This window comes from Rhynchophorus ferrugineus, unplaced genomic scaffold (assembly GCF_030347505.1).
Source record: "Rhynchophorus ferrugineus isolate W39M unplaced genomic scaffold, kcgeb_rfMv2 rfM2, whole genome shotgun sequence".
In the NCBI taxonomy this organism is placed as follows: Eukaryota; Metazoa; Arthropoda; class Insecta; order Coleoptera; family Curculionidae; genus Rhynchophorus; species Rhynchophorus ferrugineus.
In genome coordinates this window covers 16,635,240-16,654,961 of record NW_027472581.1, presented here as the reverse complement: position 1 = coordinate 16,654,961, position 19,722 = coordinate 16,635,240, and the positions used below count along the sequence as shown (strand labels likewise).

The window sequence follows — 19,722 nt, the reverse complement described above, 5'->3', positions numbered from 1 at the left end:
TCTAGTTTTATCAAGAAATATGTTTACATGTATTAACAAAACAAACTAAAGAGAAATACAGTGATATCAAAACGTCTTTACAAGGAAATAAGGTACCGAAGAACACAAAGTTCTTGTGTGTGTAAAAGGTAAAAATGCTCTAACTTATGGATATTATTTGGATATACAATTGTTAATTAGGTGGATTAGGGCTCCAGATATCACTACATAAAAAACGCGCCTAGAACTCTAGCTCATAATGGTGGTATGGAAAAGAGTTTTGATAACAGTATTTTTGTTTAATTATTTTATTTAGATTACAATTTTGTTGTATGCTAAAAGCCAAACTGAACGAAAACTCAGAGTTGATACGGCAACATTGCGACGTTTTGACGTCCTAAATTTAGATGACGCATGTATAAAATAATTTTGGATAGACTATACACTGGGATCCTTTTACTGAGAATACGTTAAACTGAAGTAATTAGTGGAACTGTCGCATGCGCACAATTGGTTATATTGCGTCCTCTCCTTCTCTATTTACAGTGTATAATCGGTAATTTCAAAACTAACCGTTGATCGAATGAAAACCAATAATCTAGAATATTGAGATTTTGTGTCAATTGAAAGTGAAATTAGAATAATAAAAAAAAATAGATAGGATTTTTCAGGATGAAAGAATAATGATGAACGATACTTTAAAAAGATTAAATTTACCAGTAAAAGTTGAGCTCAATCGAATAAACAAAACATATAACATTAATCATCAATGACACCCTAATGATCTAATGACTACTATTATGTATGTGGCAGAGTAAAACAAACAAGGAAAAAAAGAATATATTTTTATAAAAGAGCATAGGTAAATAAATTGTTGTTTTGTAAAAATACGATGTTTCAATATGATGTCTTTATGTAAATATGGTGCATGGACTTGATGTAAACATATTTAAATATACTCTCTATATAATTATAATGTTTTTCATTCCGTTTTTTAAAGATTTAAAAAAAATATTCTAATAGAATATTACTTTGTATCTTCAAATGTTCCTCATGTACTCGGTAAATAAAATTAAAACACTCACTTACTAAAATTTGTATTTTAATTAGTACTTAAATTAAAATAATTCATAAATATTAATGATAATTTTCATATTACTATCTTTGTTTGTCTTTGAATGTTCCAAGCGCTTAAGGAAGTATTAGCACTTCCTTTACTATTATAACATGTTTGATTATGGCTTTTTAGTTTTATGGGGCTAAATTTCTCGGTCGCGGAATGATATACAAAGAAAAATATATTAGACTAATATTTTCAACATGTTACAAATCAAAGTATATGCGCTTGCACAGATATTGTCAGGAAAGCGCTTGTTCACTCAGATTATTAATTTAAATAAATGAAAATGCGCATGTGCTAATCTGAAATTCCCTTCAGTTTACAGTATACTCTTTTACTGTCATCTAACCAAAACAATTATTTTCATTTTTTGTCTTTCGGTCAGCACGTGAGGCAGCTCGTCGCACATTTGATTGACTTTATTGACATTAGTCAGGATCTTTATCATCACATGTAAACGCCTGGAAACAGTTCGTTCAATAACTGCTAAACTGTCTGAAAGCTCCTTGAGAATTAGATTTGGGTTTTCGTCTAATAAGTGTTGCAATTCGTTGTATTCGAAGTTTTTGCTCCGTCCCTTTATCATCGTCATTAAAAGACCACTTTTAAATTGTTGGTATCAAAACCGAGCGTTAGGATATGACGGAATAGATTCAGTATAAGTTTACAAAAGTTTTTGATATGATTCGATAGCAGACTTATTCAAAACAAACAATTTCATGGGTCACCTCTATATATACTGAATAACTCAATAATATTCAACGAAAAACTGATCTTTTTTTGTAAGGACATGTTAAAATCAACGAATTTGACAGTTATGTTAAATTGTATTATGTTTGTTTCGGTTAAATATGAAATCAAAATTCTCTAAAAGCCGGCTTGGTGGTGCAGTGGTAAAGGCGATGGGACGGTCCTCCTACTGTTGCGATAGCCGCGGGTTCGAATCCTGCTGGGCCATGGTCGTAAATTTATGTTTGTGATTGTTTAAAATGTGTGAATGTTCTAGACAAGAGTGTAAAATCCGACAGGGAAAATGATCCCAGTTACGCCAGTAACCAGGCTGGGTAAGACCGGATGTCTTCTGGGATAATTTCTAAAGTTGGTCACTGGCCAGTCGGTAGGCTTAATGCTGAGGACCGTGGTTTGGAGCCCACGTTAAAATTTAGGCCCAGTCCAGATAAACCCATAGTTCGTAAAAGAAGACTTTAAAATATATCAAAAAAAAAAGTTATCTAAAAAACAAAAATATTCCGGTAAAAGATAAGAAGACTTTCGTATTATTTGAACTTTTATTGAAATTAGGTTTTATCAGGATCTTTATGCTAATTAAAAAGAAACATTTTCTTATGTTAAATCATAATTTAGGCTGGCGTTAGGGTATTTTTAGAGGGATTTTAATATTTAAATTATAAAAAATAATTTTATTTTTTGTAGGAAGTATATCATTTAAAAGAATATAATTTTTAAGCCAAAAATAAATTAAGTACTAAAGTTTTTATCATACGAAAGTTTACATTTTTTAATGAATGGTTATACAGGATGTTCTCTAAATAGTTACTTTTAGACGGTGTAACAATACTTAATGTGTAAAGTGTATAAAATCTAACAAGGAACAATTACTTGAGTCACGCTAGTAACCAGATTGGATAAGACCGGGTGTCTTCTGGGGTGATCTCTAAGTTGATCGCTCACCAATCGGTAGGCTTAATGGCGATGGTCGTGGTTCGGAGTTCACGTAGGTCCAGCAGGTAGGAGTAGGTCCAGTTCAGATATACTTTGAGTTGGTTAGAAGGAAATTTGAAACTATAAAAACAATATTCAGCCACACTATTCTTATACAAATGATCTTTAATCAAAAGAAATTTTATGTTGCATAAGCACATAATTAGAACTTTTTTTTTGGTTGGTGACAGAGACTCTATGATATGATTGAGACTATTGTAGTTAGACTACCTACCCAGCTTTATGGGTGGGTAAGCATCTTATCAAGGGGTTGCAATGATATAAGGAGCCAAGGCACCATATTTGTGAATGTCTTTATAAATGGAATGCCTGACTATAGCTGTGTATTGTTGTTCCTTATAAACCAAAAGTGTGGAGTATCGCACTAACTTTGTGAGTTTGCAAAACCTAAAGTTTGGGCACTGTAGACAAAACTAGAATTAACAATACGATCTGATATCTTCATAATGGTTCAAAAAAAACCATATATAAATATTTTTTTGATCATTTAATTAGTTCTTCATTATTGTAGAAAGATGTGATTATTCCGATCAACAATTTTCACGAATATATTTAAAAAATAATTTTAACTTACCTCAATACATTTTTGTGTTAAACAACTATGTAAAATATTAACAGACACAGACTTTTAGCTACACTGCTCACTTTCAGTATGAAGGAACAAAAAGACAGACACTTTAATATATCTTATTTAAATTAATCTTATATGTATTATTTATTATTATTTACATTTTTATATTTTTTATAGAATTTTATTTGATAATTATTAATAATTTTTTTAAAGAAATCACATTTGGGTTTCGAATTTAAATGGTAAGTGGAATGAGTCGTCAGGGGTTGGTCACGTGAGCCGTATGAAATCCTCAACCAATAAATTGCATTCCTAACAGAATATTTTCTTTCCAAGTGTTTCCTGGTAAGTTTAGATTAACCAATTCTTAAACAATAGGCACTCTAGTTAACAAGTTAACACTCTATATACTACTCTATGTTGAATATTTAAAATTATTTGTAGGAAAATTATTAAAAATTATTTAAAATTATTATATGTTCAATATTATTTTGTAGAAAGTAGCCATCATCACTTTTTGGTAAATACGAACACGTGAAAAGGCGGATGGACTCACAGGAATACCTGACTGTTGCTCCTACACCTCCTCACAACCTTCTCCAACTTTCCCCCTGCAAAATCAACATTTTTGAAAGAATTCTTCTAGTAATAGGATCTGTCGCTTGATTGTGGAAGTTTAATAATTTTGACCATAAAATGTTAAATCGGTTCGATTGTGGAAAGGTACCATTTATTGTTTTAAGTGGGGATGTCTGCCCAGCTTAGCTGAGAATATATTTGATAGTATAATTCCAGACTGTCTAGTACTAGAAATTTTATGCGATAAAGGCCGTTTTATATTTTAAATAATTTTCTACTTGATACCCTTTATTATATCTTATATGCTTGAATGTATTTTGGTTATTTTTCGGTTATGATCGGAACAAGTGTTAATTAGACGAGATTTGTCTGGTGAGTATGCTGGGTGCTGCAGAATTTTTCCACCCAGCTGCAACAGTGTATCCGTCACAACTATTGCAAAGTATGGCCGATAATTGTCATGCAAAATGATAATTTTTTTACCAAATTTATGCAGAGCAAGACATTATAGCCATTAATATTCAAGTTTGGGGTCGATGCGGATGGTCTTCAACTATCCTATGCCTTTTTGCTCTTGAGATTGCTGCTGCAACTGTCAAACGGCAAACTGTTATTTTATATACAACAGGTCAATTGAAAAGTCCTCGGCCTGACACATAGATCGCGCTACTAGAATTAAATCCATATGTTTTTTAGTAGGCCCTAACCTTCAAAAGATCGGTCGGATCAATAGTTTGTGAATTATAGCATTTTGAGTGAAGAGACTTTTGTTATTGTGAAAAAATGGATGAAAAGGAATTTCGCGTGTTGATAAAATATTGCTTTTTGAAGGGAAAAAAATATAGTTGAAGAATTGGTATGCTAAGTTTGGACGTGGTGAAATGAGTACCGAAGACAGTGAACACAGTGGACGGCCAAAAGAGGTTGTTATCGACGAAAACATTTAAAAAATCCACAAAATGGTTTCAAATGGCCGTAAATTGAAACTAAATGAAATAGTAGACACTCTAAAGATCTCAACTGAACGTGTACATCATATCATTCACGAATATTTGGATATGAGAAAGCTTTGTGCAAAGTGGATGCCGCGCGAGCTTACTTTTGACCAAAAACAACGACGGATTGATGATTCTGAGCAGTGTTTGAAGATGATCAAGCGTAATAAACCCGAGTTTTTGCGTCGATATGTTACAATGGATGAAACAAGGGTCCATCATTTCACTCCGAAATCCAATCGAAAGTCATCCGAGTGGACTGCACATGATGAGCCCGCTCCAACGTGTGGGAAAACGCAACTGTTGGCTGGCAAGTTTATGATGTCTGTATTTTGGGATGCGCATAGAATAATTTTCATTGACTACCTTGAAAAAGGAAGGGCCATCAACAGCAACTATTACATAGCATTATTGGACCATTTGGAGGACGAAATCGCATTTGAAAGAAAAATAAAGTGCTGCTTCATCAAAACAATGCACCGTGTCAAAAATCCATGAATTGGGCTTCGAATTGCTTCCTCATCCACCGTATTCTCGAGATCTAGCCCTCAGTGACTATTTCCTGTTCTCAGATCTCAAAAGAATGCTCGCTGTGAAGAAACTTTTGTTGAATGAAGAGGTGATCGCCGAAACCGAGGCCTATTTTGAAGCAAAGGACAAATCGTACTACAAAAATGGTATCGAAAAATCGGATGGTCGCTATAAACAGTGTATCACGCTTGAAGGGAACTAGGTTGAATAAAAATATCAATTTTGCTAAAACAATGTGTTTTACTTTGATAGGCCGGGGACTTTTCAATTGACCTATTAGTAATGACATAATTATTAAATTTAACTAGATTAGGTTATTTAATAGTTACTTACATTGATACTTCGCATATCTCAGTAAATATCTATAATCATAACAATTTTTGAGGAAATAAAATTTCTAAAACAAGAAGAAAGCATTACCCTTTCCTCACGGACAATTGCACCCTAATTGCTTTCAATTCAAGGCTTTTTGCACGTTCTGGTGTACCGTTCAAAATAAAATCCTATCTATACACACCATTCTCGTCCTCTATATACCGGAATAGTTTCACGAGCCATTTCTCTCCGGACCAATTGAATGCGCAGCAGCACGTGTCGAGTTTAATTCTTGCGCGTCGAACAGTCCAGTACCGCGCTAAATTCTGTTAAACGACGATCTACTTTTATACTTGAATTGCCGATACTTGTCGATTAGTTGTTTTATATTATTATAAGATGTTACAAGAACAATACTAAGTTCTGTTTTGGTGAAAAATTTATACTTTATTTAGAACTCCAAGTAGGAATTTAATGGATATTCTGATACAACTCCGATATATTCTGTGACAAAACGTTAGCGTACATTAGATTTTTCGTTTCAACCTTTAATAAAATTACGTAAATTACATTTTAGTTCTTAAACTCTCTATAATTCATATTGAAATTACTAAAATATAACTATTCTTATACGTAGAAACTATAAATAAATAATAGATTTGCTGTTAGAATGATGCGACAAAACTGTAGCACAGTTAGTTAAAAAAGAACTGTAAAATATTTTCCTCCTTTTCTATCCTCCTTTATTCACAACTCTAATTCACAACTTCAATCAGCTTCCTCAGCAACCTCTCATGTAGGTTTTTAACGGAACCTTGATTTAATTTTTTCACGCTTTTTGGATATTATTTTTTAGTATGTAAAATAGTTTACCATTTAATTTTCAATAATATTTATATAAGACGAGGGCGCTGCCAACTGTCAAAATTGTGTAATGTGTTCTTATAAATAGTCTTTAGCGATTTGTGCAGTATGAACAGCAGCATTGTTTTGCTAAAAAATATAATTTTGACCTGCAATTTTTCAACTGTTCTTCGACCAATTTAACATAACTTATACTATTAATTTTCACAGAATATTTTTTTATTAATCTCCCAGAACGTCAACAATCTGCCGTTGGTAATAAGTATAATTATAAGATTTCAGTTATATAATATAACCATCTTGGCATGTAGAAGATCACTTCACTAAGTGATCTGCTGTACAACTTATAATCTAAATATTAGTCTAGATATTATTCTAACTAGTTTTAAAGTCTATCCTAACTTATACTAAAAACTATTCTAGCTTATTCTAGAGATTATTAAATCACACTCTATGTGTCTATTAATTAGTTCGTATGGTAGTTTGCGTTTGAGTCTATGCACTACATTGTCATCGCACACATTTAACTGTTTGGCGGGTGTATTAGGATGCACTAAAAGTCATTCAGACTACTGCGCACTAATACTTCGAATCACACTCGTTATGGGTTCTATGTGGATATCGCGCTGAATCAGTTTGTTGGACACGTAATATGGGGCATCGACAATGCGCAACACTTTATTCTGGAACTTCTGGAGGATATCTATATTAGATTTGCTAGTAGTTCAATACCGTAGGTCCAAATGGGTCTAAGTATTGACTTATACAGCAAAACCTTGTTATTTAATGATATTTTAGATTTACGCTCTATCAGCCAATGCATTTGGTTTAGTTTAAGACCAAGCTATTTGCGTTTTATCACTATATGTTTTTTCCATGTCAAACGTCGATGGAAATGCATTCCCAGATATATAACGTTGTCTGCTTGCGAAAGTTCATGATTATTCAATTTTAATGAGGGACATGTTCTTCTATCAAGGGTGAATATCACATGGCTATATTTTGTACCATTTGCTTTGATACGTCACATTTTTAACCACAATTCTTTCACAGAAATGAATTGTAGTTCTTTATTTTTTTCAAAAACTATAGCAGCCCAACTTCCTCCACTCAACCTTTCCTTAAAATCATCTGGTCCTATCTTAAAGCATCATAATAATACTTACAAGTATAGTATAGTACTTTCGTTATTTGATACATTGAAAATCTGTAAAAATATTTTCCGGATAAGGATATGCGATATCGATATATATGCGATATATGCGAAAAGAAAATAGAAGAACAGGATTTCCACTATAGGAAAATTTATTAGAATTTTTGGAAGAAAATTACAATTATCAGCACATAATAAATTACAGGACGGATTATGGATATACGGAATTCAATTATAGGAAGTTCTGCGAAAAGTAATATAAATACCAGTTTTTAAGAACAAAGTTTTGAGAAATATTATAGGTTTACCCAGATAAGATAGGACTGATTATTTGCATCGAGAGCTTCAGATCCCGTCAGAAAATCAAGAGAATCCCTATCCATTCTCATATCAATATTGAAGGATTACAACTCTTGGATAACACCAGAACAGGACACAGATTCAAAAGGTTTAAACCATTTGATTTTGCGTGATGTAGTATAATTGAATAGGAAAACATTAATTATTACACCAGATGCAAAGAAAGGGTCGATGGATCCTCTTAGATATATACCTAGATTTAAGTTATTGTAAACACATATTGTAAGTTAGTCGTCAATAGTTGATAACAATTAAACACATAAATTAAAAGAAACTAGACGGAGTTTGACAAAATGTAACAGCTTGAGGGATTTCTAGGCAGTTCATTTTTATATATATATTTTAAAGTCTCCTTTTTACCAACGATTTATTATCTGGACTGCACCTACTGTTTAACGTGGGCTCCCAACCACGGTCTTTGACAATAAGCTTACCGCCTGGCCAGTGACCATCCCAGAAGACATCCGGTCTTACTCAGCCTGGTTACTGGCACGACTGGAACTGTTCATTGGCATGATTTTAACTATTCCTTGTCGGATTTTTCACTGTTGCCTATAAAGATATTTACAATCACAAGCATAAAGTATATCCATGCCCCAGCAGAATTCGAACCCGTGAGTATTGCACAATTAGAGGACCGTCCTCTCTCATTGACCACTGCTCCAACTAAATAGGCTCTAGGCAGTTCTATTAAATTTAAAATCAAAAACCGCCTGGACTGTGGTTAGACATATCCAGCAGTATTGTTACACCCTATCTTTTATTTAGTTATTTTTACAGAACATCAGTCTTTTTGTTTCTAAACCTGCTTTGTGTTATTTTGGAAATTTTCAAACCACTAAATTTATGTTTTGCTGATGTTCGTGAAGTGACATTATCAAGTTTCTCCAGACACAAATCAGTCTTAACTGTAATCTAGATTCTTACTCCGTGATTAATTTGTAGACTATATTTCTCATCTTCTTTTCAATATATACACAAAATGTTTTTTTCATAATCAGTAGTTTTGTTTACCGATTGCGGCAGTGTCACAAAAAATGATTGATTCCTCCACGTCCTAGAGTCACGATGTAATCTTCCAATAGCGGCCCGACGAAAAATTATCATACAACAATTTTTCAACCTAATTGACTAAGAAATACGACCTAACAAAACACCATACAATACGCGTCAAAAGTGTCTCCGCCAATCCATCAACTATCTCCCCGGCGCCGTCAGCCCCCCCTCCTCTACCGCCTCCACCTTCCTTGTCCCGGTCCCCGAAACCGAATCAATTTCCCGCCGTCCCCTCACGTCGGCGACGACGGCCAAAGACATATTTGCATCTACAGGCGAAAATTCGGTTTATCAAAAACGTCCGGTGTCATCAATCTGCGACCCGAAGGCCGCGCGTTACATGATGGATGGCCGAGAACGGAATGGGCCAATGAATAATTGGGGGCATTTTTCAAGCGGCCGAGGGGGAAATTGAGACGTGCGCCTATTTTTTACCTCGGTAGGTGTGTCGGCGATCCCCGATCTAACGGTAGCTCTGATAGAAAGTCTCTGCGGCCAATAATTAAAACCTAAACCTTTTCGGATCACTTCGAAAAGGGAGTAATTTTATAATTGACATAACAAGTTAATTGAAAAGTCCCCGGCCTGACACATAGATGGCGCTACTAGAATTAAAACCATATGTTTTTTAGTTAGCTCTAATCCTCAAAAGATGCGTGTATAAATTTGACAGCTCATTAGTTTGTGATCATTAGTTTGTGAATTATAAAGTTTTGAGTGAAGCAACTTTTGTCATTGTGAAAAAAATAGTTAAAAAGGAATTTCGCATGTTGATAAAATATTGCTTTTGACCAGAAAAAATACATTTGAAGTAAAATCTTGGCTGGATGCCGAGTTTCCGGATACTGCCCCTGGAAAATCAACCATCAATGATTGATTTTGAATGACCGTAAATTGAAATTGAATGAAATAGACACTCTAAAGATATCAATTGAACGTGTACATCATATCTTTTACGAATATTTGGGTATGAGAAAGCTCTGTGCAAAGTGGGTGCCGCGCGAGCTCACTTTTCACCAAAAACAACGACGAGTTGATGATTCGGAGCAGTGTTTGAAGCATAATAAACCCGAGTTTTTGCATCGATATGTGACAATGGATGAAATATGGCTCCATAGTTTTATACCAAAGTTTAATCGACAGTCCCCCGAGTGGATTGCACACGATGAACCCGCTCCAAAGCGTGGGAAAACTAAACAGTCGGCTGGCAAGGTTATGCCATCCGTATTTTAGGATGCGCATGGAATAATTTTCATTGATTACCTTGAAAAAGGAAGGACTATCAACAGCGACTATTACATAGTGTTATTGGACCGTTTGAAGTACGAAATCGCCGCAAAACATCCGCATTTGAAGAAAAACAAAGTGCTCTTTCACCAAGATAATGCACCGTGTCACAAATCAGTGAAAACGATGGCAAAAATCTACGAATTAGGCTTCAAATTGCTTCTTCATCCACGGTATTCTTCAGATCTGGCCCCCAGCGACTATTTCCTGTTCTCAGATCTCAAAAGAATGCTCGCTGAGAAGAAATTCGTCAAATGAAGAGGTAACCGCCGAAACTGAGGCTTATTTTGAAGCAAATGACAAATCGTACTACAAAAATGGTATCGAATAGTTGGAAGGTCGCTATAATTAGTGTTTCACCCTTGAAGGGAATTATGTTGAATAAAAAAAAACTAATTTTGCCTAAAAAATATGTTTTACTACGGTAGGCCGGGGACTTTTCAATTGGCCTGTTACATAGAAAAATTATTCTTAGAAGGGGATTTTAAATGGGCGGTCTTTGAACAATGTTTGTATATGAGATTGACAATTGACAATTGACATATTTAGAGCGTGACATAGAAGAGTCGCCTTTAACATGTGGTTAGATTTAGATTATGTGGTAATATATGAATCTGTACTTTAAAATTTGGATAGACAAAAATGAAATGAAATGAAATTTTTATTATTATTTTTTACCAGCAAATGGTGCTGCTGAATGCTGACCATGCTGAATAGGACACTATTATAAGAAAAATAATAACTAGGTGTTGCTTATTTTAGTGGATGAAAAGAGCTAATAGAACTTGCATTGCAGAACTTAAATAAAGGAAATGAGGGCCTAAAACTATATAAAAAAAGAAAGGAAACAAAAGAATACAAAAGTAAAAACAAAGAAAAAAATTACCAGTTTTAATTGAAAAACAAGAAAAACTACACTTAAAATGGGATTTTAAATGGGACTATGTTTGTATAGGACAAAATACCAGAAGGATGTGGATAGGAAAGACGACGCAGTTGACATTTAGAATATGACATAGGAGAGAGCACGTTGACGTCGCCCTCTAAGCTGACTGTTTTGGCTTTCTTCACCGTATCCAAATTCGAGCACACTATTCAAGGACGGCTGTAATAGCAACTCGGTCACGTGGTCAAGTGATTTAAATTTTGGAGGTTGCAAATTAACCCTCAGAAAACCTGATTATTTTCATAAGAAAGAAGCTTTCGAAGATGCGCATCTCGCAACTCAAGATCGACAGTGTAAACACTGTATGGCTCGATAACGTCGCATCTAGGTCTGTTCTTTAACTGATGGTTCTGTTGGGAACCCCAAATCTAGAAAGCTATCCAGAAAGGTTTTTAAATTCCATAAGAAAAAGTCTAGTGCTGTTAAATCACTACTTCGCGAAATTAGTCTTCGTGGAATAACATTCACTAATAGAATTGTTGAACGAGCTGTGTGAGCTGTGGCCCCATCTTGCTGAAACCACATGTTCTCTAGTCCTTGCTCTTTCATTTCAGGCACAAGAAAATTTCGAATCATGTCTTGGTACCGTTGAGCAGTGACAGTAACTGTAACACCTTGGTCATTTTCAAAAAAAAAAAAAATAGGGACCAATGATGTTTCCTGCAGAATACTACTCCATACAGTTGTTGTTAGTGAATGCAATGATGTTTCATAAATTAATTGAGGATTATGTGTTCCCCACAACCGACTGTTCTGTTTATTGACGTGGCCACTGAGAAGAAGGCTTCATCGCTCAATATCAGATTAGACGAGAAATCTTCAATTTCACCAGATAACCTTAGGATTGCATTACTGTACTCAACTCGTTGATCAGGATATCTCGGTAGCAATTTTTTGACTAATTTAATTTTGTACGGGGACATTTTCAAATCAGTTTTTTGAAATTCTCCTTAAACTGGGAACCACGTCTCCGATGTTTTTGGAGACTCTGCAACACTATCGCGCAACCAGAGCCACATTTTCAGCGTTACAAGTCCGTTGTCTTCGAAAATGCCCTGTCGGAAATTCGCATGTAAACCATAAATTGTGGTTTTGTGAGGCACTGGACGATCAGGGTATTTTTTGACGCAATTTTCGCTGAGTGGCAATAATGGAACGATTATTTTAAAGAAATATTGTCACTATTTTTGCTGGTTCTTGTGGCGTATATTTATCCACAATAAAACTTAGACATCTACACAACACAATGGTTAAAGTAAAACTGAGCTAAACATCATATAATGGTAGCGGAACTTTTGGCCCACCTGTTACTATAAAGATCAAAACAATGGCCGTCTTGATTAATTTTATTCGGTTGCTTACAATAATAGGTTTTTTCATATTTGTTATATTTTGGATGGTATACTAAATATGATGCTCGTAATTAATTTTGCTCGGAAAGTTTAATATATTAAATAAATTTTATTCTCTTGTGTGATTTATTATAGTTTAATTAAATAAGTTTTTGAATAAGGAGTTGTGAACAGTTATAATATTTCGGAGCTGTTTTTTTGCTGGTGTTTTACTGGTTGCCTAACGTACAAATCCCTATATATTATTTTTTTAAATATTTACATTGAAGTCATAACATTTTCGTGATATCATTTTTTGTAGGTGTAGATATAAAAAATATTTAACAAATTCCTATTTATATCAAAACAAATGTCAATGTTAATGTAGACTCATCTTAGCCATGATGTATCATTCTTCTAATGTATTTTTTATAGATTTTCCAAATTGTATTTTTTCGAGAGCTCTTTTGGTAAGACATGGTAAAAAAGATTGATGGATTAATAAAGTCTTCTTGTTAACTTTTTTATACCTTCGTGATCAATATTTGGCGAAAATATATTAATTATATTTGTATTTTATTAATATTATAGTAGTAAATGTCGGCATATTTATCAAAAGAAATCTTGAACAATAAATAACATTTATTTTTTGGAAACAAAACGGAGAACGAGAACAAAAAGTACAATAATTAATCTTACACTTATAATAAATTAACTTATCCGGATAAATTAATAGCTGTTTTTCGTCCACATAAAAACGTTTTATTTAATGATATGTATTACGGTTTTTTATAAATATTGATATTAATTGTTGCTGCTTTATATACAGAATGTATCAGCTTTCATAACATATATTCAAAGGAACCCAATGGGGCAAGATTATAAGGACTATTTCTTGCAATAATGTTTGCATTAGATTATTAGTTGGGTAGCACTTTGAGACGTTTGTTTGGGATCAAAATGCTTTTAGTTTAATAATTCAATTAACAGCAATATCGATTTCAGCTTCACTTGATTAGATTAATTGTGATTGAGACTACTGAATACTTTCAAGCAATTCTCCTCATTAATTCAATTCTCAAGACATTAGCATTACCAACATATTTGATAAAGAATGAATTGCTGTTGACACCTTTTTCTAGTAGGCTCTATTTTATTTTACAGATTACAGTAAATATTCGTATTTTATTATGCTTTATAATTTGAGTGAACAAATATAAGTATCTATATATTCTGAATGCTTCATGACATGTCAGCATCCATTTGTCATCTCAAATATAATATGTAGTATTGCTGAAATTTCATTTGCCATTTGTTTGTTATTTCCTTTTCACGACTTTTGATGATTCTTTGTCACATCTATTCTGCTGGCAATCCGCCATAACCTGGCCCACAATAGTTTTGGCTTCGGATAATTTTAGTGAAATTACATCTCTATATATTTAATCAGTGCAGGAATTGAAGTCAGTATACTCTTAAATCTTATTAAATTTATTATATTAAATGCTTTGATATTAAAGGACTAACATATAGCTATCATCATCATCATCAACCAGAAGCTGATATTAATGCTGTTGGAATTTTTATATTATCCGATCTATGTTTGTGTCCTATTATTCAGATCGCTTTCTATTATTCCGATTCATGTCTGTTTTGAAGCTGTTATCTGTTTCTTCGACCCAAAGGTGCTTCGTTCACTGTTCGTTCGACAGACAGGTTCCGATTATTGCAATCTGCGTTTTGGGATTTGTTCTTCAAGAGTGCACTGTGATGTCTCAATAGAATGACTCCATTTATAATATGATTTCGGAAAGAAACATTCAGAATTGGATTACGAATGTTGATATATCAAGGATTATTCATAAAAGTATGTATAATCAAACCGGCCGTCACGCTATTTTAGTAGGTTTCTTTTCACCTAATATCTTTATTTAGTTCACAGGATATGTCTGGGATATTAATGAATATCGATAAAATTTGCTTGTTTTAGTTCTCTACCTTGTAAATATTTATATATTTGATTCACAATAGCCAGTTTTTCATTACATGTTTTCTGATTACGTCTTTTGACTCTCCTTTGATCTATAAATTACACTTTTTAAATGTTGAAATTAATGCAATATCCGTAAAAACATCCTGAAACTGATATTGATTAGTTGGTCTAAAATTTGATATATTTGGCTCAGATGCTCAATTTTTAATCAGCTGAAGTTCATTGTGGTTAACGATACAAAAGACCAATTTTCATATACAGTCTGTTCAAAATTTTGTACATGCGTCATTTAAATTTGTGACATCAAAACGTAATAATGTTGCCGCATCAACTCCGAGTTTTAGTTCAATTTTCTTTGATATACAACAGCATTCTAATCTAAATAAAATAATTAGACAAAAATGTCATCAAATATAATTTATTTAAACATTATAGCACATTTAAAAACTGCAGTTAACTATACAGCTACGGTCGTTATAGCGTTATAGCGGTAGTTTATAGGTTAGAGTTATAACCCCTTATCACTATTGTATTGTATTGTATTCGAACTAATCAGACACCATTGTGTCTATTTTTAACTAGAATAAAATGAGAAGGAAAATATTGTCTGATTCTAAAACGAATTTACAAATTGAGGCAGGCAATACATTAAACATTTTGATGACGTATGTACAAAAAACTTTGAATAGACTATATTTATTAAATTTATTGCCCAAGAAATAGTCGAGATTATTTAGTAACACTAAAAACACTCTATTATTAGCTCACCTGAATTCTGCCAAAGCGCCCCAAGCTGATGCGAAACCAATTTCCCTCAACTTCACCTTCTTATCCATTTTCCACGAGAGCAGGGTATTGTTATGAGGAATAAATCCATTCCCGAAAGAAATAGAATTCTTGTCCCACGCAACCCAGTACGTTTTCCAGACATCCTCACCTAATATATTCGGAGTATTGGCAGATGCGAGCTGGATACCATAACCTGGTTATTAATTAATATATTTAATATTATAATATCATTTGAGTAAAATGTTACTTACTATGTTTTCCTCTTCCTATGTGACTGATGGTGTTTTGAGCATCGCCAATCGTAATACGGTACATCTTATCTAGCTTCGATTTGTTCTCGGCTAGAGCCAGATGAACGGGTCCTAGATTTCTCGATTTTGACGGCTTGATTTCCACGATAACGCTGTCGTGGTTTTTCGGGGCTTGGATCCATTCGTACTTGTAATTGTCTGTTGTGGAAACTACCAGATTTTCTACAGGAAAATACAAGTTATCCTAAATGCGACCGCGGAGATGTTTTTATTATCAGAGAAATTAATTTGAATGAATATACAAATTATTATTTCAAGTTTAACTTAGTGATCTAAAGGTAGACCGAAAAGTAATGCACATATGCTCGTCTTGTATGTGTAAACATACAAGACTATACCATTTTAGAAATGGTTGCAATGTTACTACATCTCATAGTTTTAATACTTTTCCGAGTTAAATACCTCTACAGATTGAGAGACACCTCTTGGCGCTAATAATGACTATGTTGCAAATAAATACAAGCTTTTGAAACTTAAGAATCGTATTTTAGGGCACTTTTTGATTTTAGTGTTTGCTGTTCCCTTATTCTACAAATATAGTCAGTTCAAAATAGCAGTGACACGAGTGTCAACATATGTCTGTCTAAAGGTGTAAATTCGATTTACAGTCAGACAATATTATCCTTGTCATTTTATTCTATTTAAAAAGAGATGGAATGCCATAAGGGAAGTTCGAACATGTAACAGAATGAGCCTGCAAAAGTTGTCCGTTTGCCAAACGTCTGAAAATTCTTCAAAATATTACAATTACGGATTATAAACCGGCAAACGTTGTTTTAACGCATTGTTTTAATAAATTCGAAATCGACGCGGTTTTTATTGAAAATATTTTTTTTGCGCCTTGCAGCTGCACTTTATATTAGTACGGGCACTAAAATATTTCAAAAAATAAAAAACAATATAACCTTAAATTCGCCGAAAAGAAACCGTGTTTATGCGAAAAAGGTGATGAATCAAGATCAATCTTGTTGTTTCAGAGATCAAATATACGAAATGTGTAAAACACTAAGTAGTTTTTTCAATCGACACATAAGTTAATACAATTATTTCAGAAAAAATTATTAGTCTGGATACTATCCACAAAGATCCGAAAGATATACAGCTACTTGAGAGATGTAGAACATCCGTTCATGCATTGTTGGATAATTAGAACAAGTTCATCAACAAAGGCTGCAGTTAAGGAATGGATTAAAGTACATAAAATAAGTTTCGAGGAAATCATGTTAAAGAATGAACTATTTCAAATTATTACTCGGCAAATATAAATGAAATATTTAATTGCGTTTTATGTAATTTACTTTTTTAGAAATAAGCCTGAGAAAAGATACATAGTACATCAGATTACTGAATGTTATGGCCACAGAGTATTACATCTTCCTCCCTATCACTGCATTTTTAATCCAATTGAGTTGATACGGGGTATTGCAAAGAATTATTACAATAGATATTCAGGTTGAGGAGGATATTCAAACCAGAATTGTCTGGATTGATGGAAAGAGGCATTGTTGAAAAGAGCACCTTCGGTTTGTGTGAGCTCGATCAGATACATTGAAGAAGAAATTGACAATGGTAGAATCTTGAACAAGTTTTTGATAGATTGGAAATAAACAGCTTGGTTATTCACTGGATTAGTGTTTCTGAAAATGAGAGTGATTGAATATAACCTTATGAATGTTGGTTTATGATTCAATGCTGACGATTACCAAGACAGGGTGAAGAAAGAGGAAACCACTAAAGGTCAGTCTACAATTGATATACTTTAGTTGTAGGGAATTGTATTATAGATTGTGAAAGCTTTATGAGTATGTGTGTTGTTGCTCAGAATATACATGAACGTTTGGTTAACATGTATGAGGAGAGAAATAACACTAACTGTTGGCAATTGTAGATATGGCAAATGCATTAGGGAGAACGCAGTGACTAAATGTAGTTTTAACAAGAAAGATGTATACGGGTAGTAACATGACAATCTAAAGGGAAATATAGTAATATCGTAATGACTTTACGCAAGCGAGCTTAAAGCATAAAACATAAATATGGTCTCTAGTGAAAGTAAAATACATTACTCAGATATACAATTGTTAATTATGTAGATCAGGCCTTGGGGGGATACCACTACATAAAAAAAAAGCGCCTAGAACCCTACCTGTACTAGTGTGGAAAAAGCTTAATGTATATATAATAAAATAACTCTAACCTATAAATTATTGTGGATGTATAATTAATTGTAATTTTAAGTTCTTCGTTAATATTTATGTATTAGATGAACTATATTGTTAAAATAAATTATATTTAATAGAATATTTATTCAATTATTTTATTTATATTAAAATTTTGTTATATGTCAGAGCCAAAATGTACTAAAACTTAGAGTAGCTGCGGCAACATTGCGACGTTTTCCATGTCATTGCTATTTTGAATTGACTATATGTACTTTATTCAAATCGATAAGCCAATAAGCAGGTTTTTGCCAGATTTGTTAGTTATATTAATAAATAAGCAAGCAGACCGAGAGTTGTTGAAGAACTCACCAATTAACCTAATTGCGATACTTAAAATTACCGAACGAAGTAGTTGCTTGTAATACTACCATAGAAATTCCGAGTACAATTAGAGGAATTAAGTATCTCAAAGAAACTAAGATAGTAACTAAAAAAGGAGAACTATAAAAAAAAATGGTAAAAACTCCAAGAAAAAAAATATCTTAAACAGTATAATACAAAGGCTAAAAAAAAATTGAAAATTAAAAACAAATGCATAAGTAACCATTTTAGGGATTTAATAGATAACATGGAAACAGTCTATTCGATCTGGAAAGCTACGAAGTATCTAAAAATATAATTTTGCAGTGTTTATTTATAACAAACCTAGGTGTTAATTGGACTCGAAACAAGCAACAGAAACTTGAAGTATTAGCTGGCCATTTAGAACAAATTTTCAAACTAAATAAATGCGAATTAAACATTCGCTCCAAAATAATTTAACAAAGTTAAAAAAAACCGACATTAAACAAAAAATGGCAACTGCAAAATCAACTGCCCAACTTGATTAATGCAGCCTTTAGCATGTAAAGCATGTTCTGGATGTTTCGAAGATGGCTGATATTATTGCCTACCAAAGCTAAGAAAATCACCAAATGAGCTTCTCAGATCTATTTGTTGATGCAGTAAGAGAAGCTAAAGCTGATGCATCACAAAGTAGTAAATGGGACCAATTATCTCCCTACTCGACGCATATGATATATTATAAATGGAAAATATCACTATGGCTACATATTTTAATGCTACTGCGATACTTGCTGTTGGAGGCAAAAAAAATCTCTTAGACAGTATAATACAAAGGCAAAAAAAAAATGAAAATTAAAAACAAATGCATAAGTAACTATTTTAGGGATTTAATAGATAACATGGAAACAGTCTATTCGATCTGGAAAGCTACGAAGTATCTAAAAATATAATTTTGCAGTGTTTATTTATAACAAACCTAGGTGTTAATTGGACTCGAAACAAGCAACAGAAACTTGAAGTATTAGCTGGCCATTTAGAACAAATTTTCAAACTAAATAAATGCGAATTAAACATTCGCTCCAAAATAATTTAACAAAGTTAAAAAAAACCGACATTAAACAAAAAATGGCAACTGCAAAATCAACTGCCCAACTTGATTAATGCAGCCTTTAGCATGTAAAGCATGTTCTGGATGTTTCGAAGATGGCTGATATTATTGCCTACCAAAGCTAAGAAAATCACCAAATGAGCTTCTCAGATCTATTTGTTGATGCAGTAAGAGAAGCTAAAGC

The 19,722-nt window shown here is 33.1% G+C and overlaps 1 protein-coding gene across 1 annotated transcript in view; it reads right to left on the bottom strand.

Annotated features, from left to right (window-relative positions):
* The window catches only part of LOC143189965 (C3 and PZP-like alpha-2-macroglobulin domain-containing protein 8), a 468,650-nt gene that overhangs the window by 22,896 nt on the left and 426,032 nt on the right, over positions 1–19,722 (bottom strand). The window contains exons 16-17 of the mRNA XM_076393989.1: positions 15,864–16,085; positions 15,592–15,805 (exon numbers count right to left, since the gene is read on the bottom strand). Coding sequence (XP_076250104.1) covers positions 15,592–15,805; positions 15,864–16,085 — 436 coding nt within the window. The remainder of the gene's footprint in view (positions 1–15,591; positions 15,806–15,863; positions 16,086–19,722) is intronic.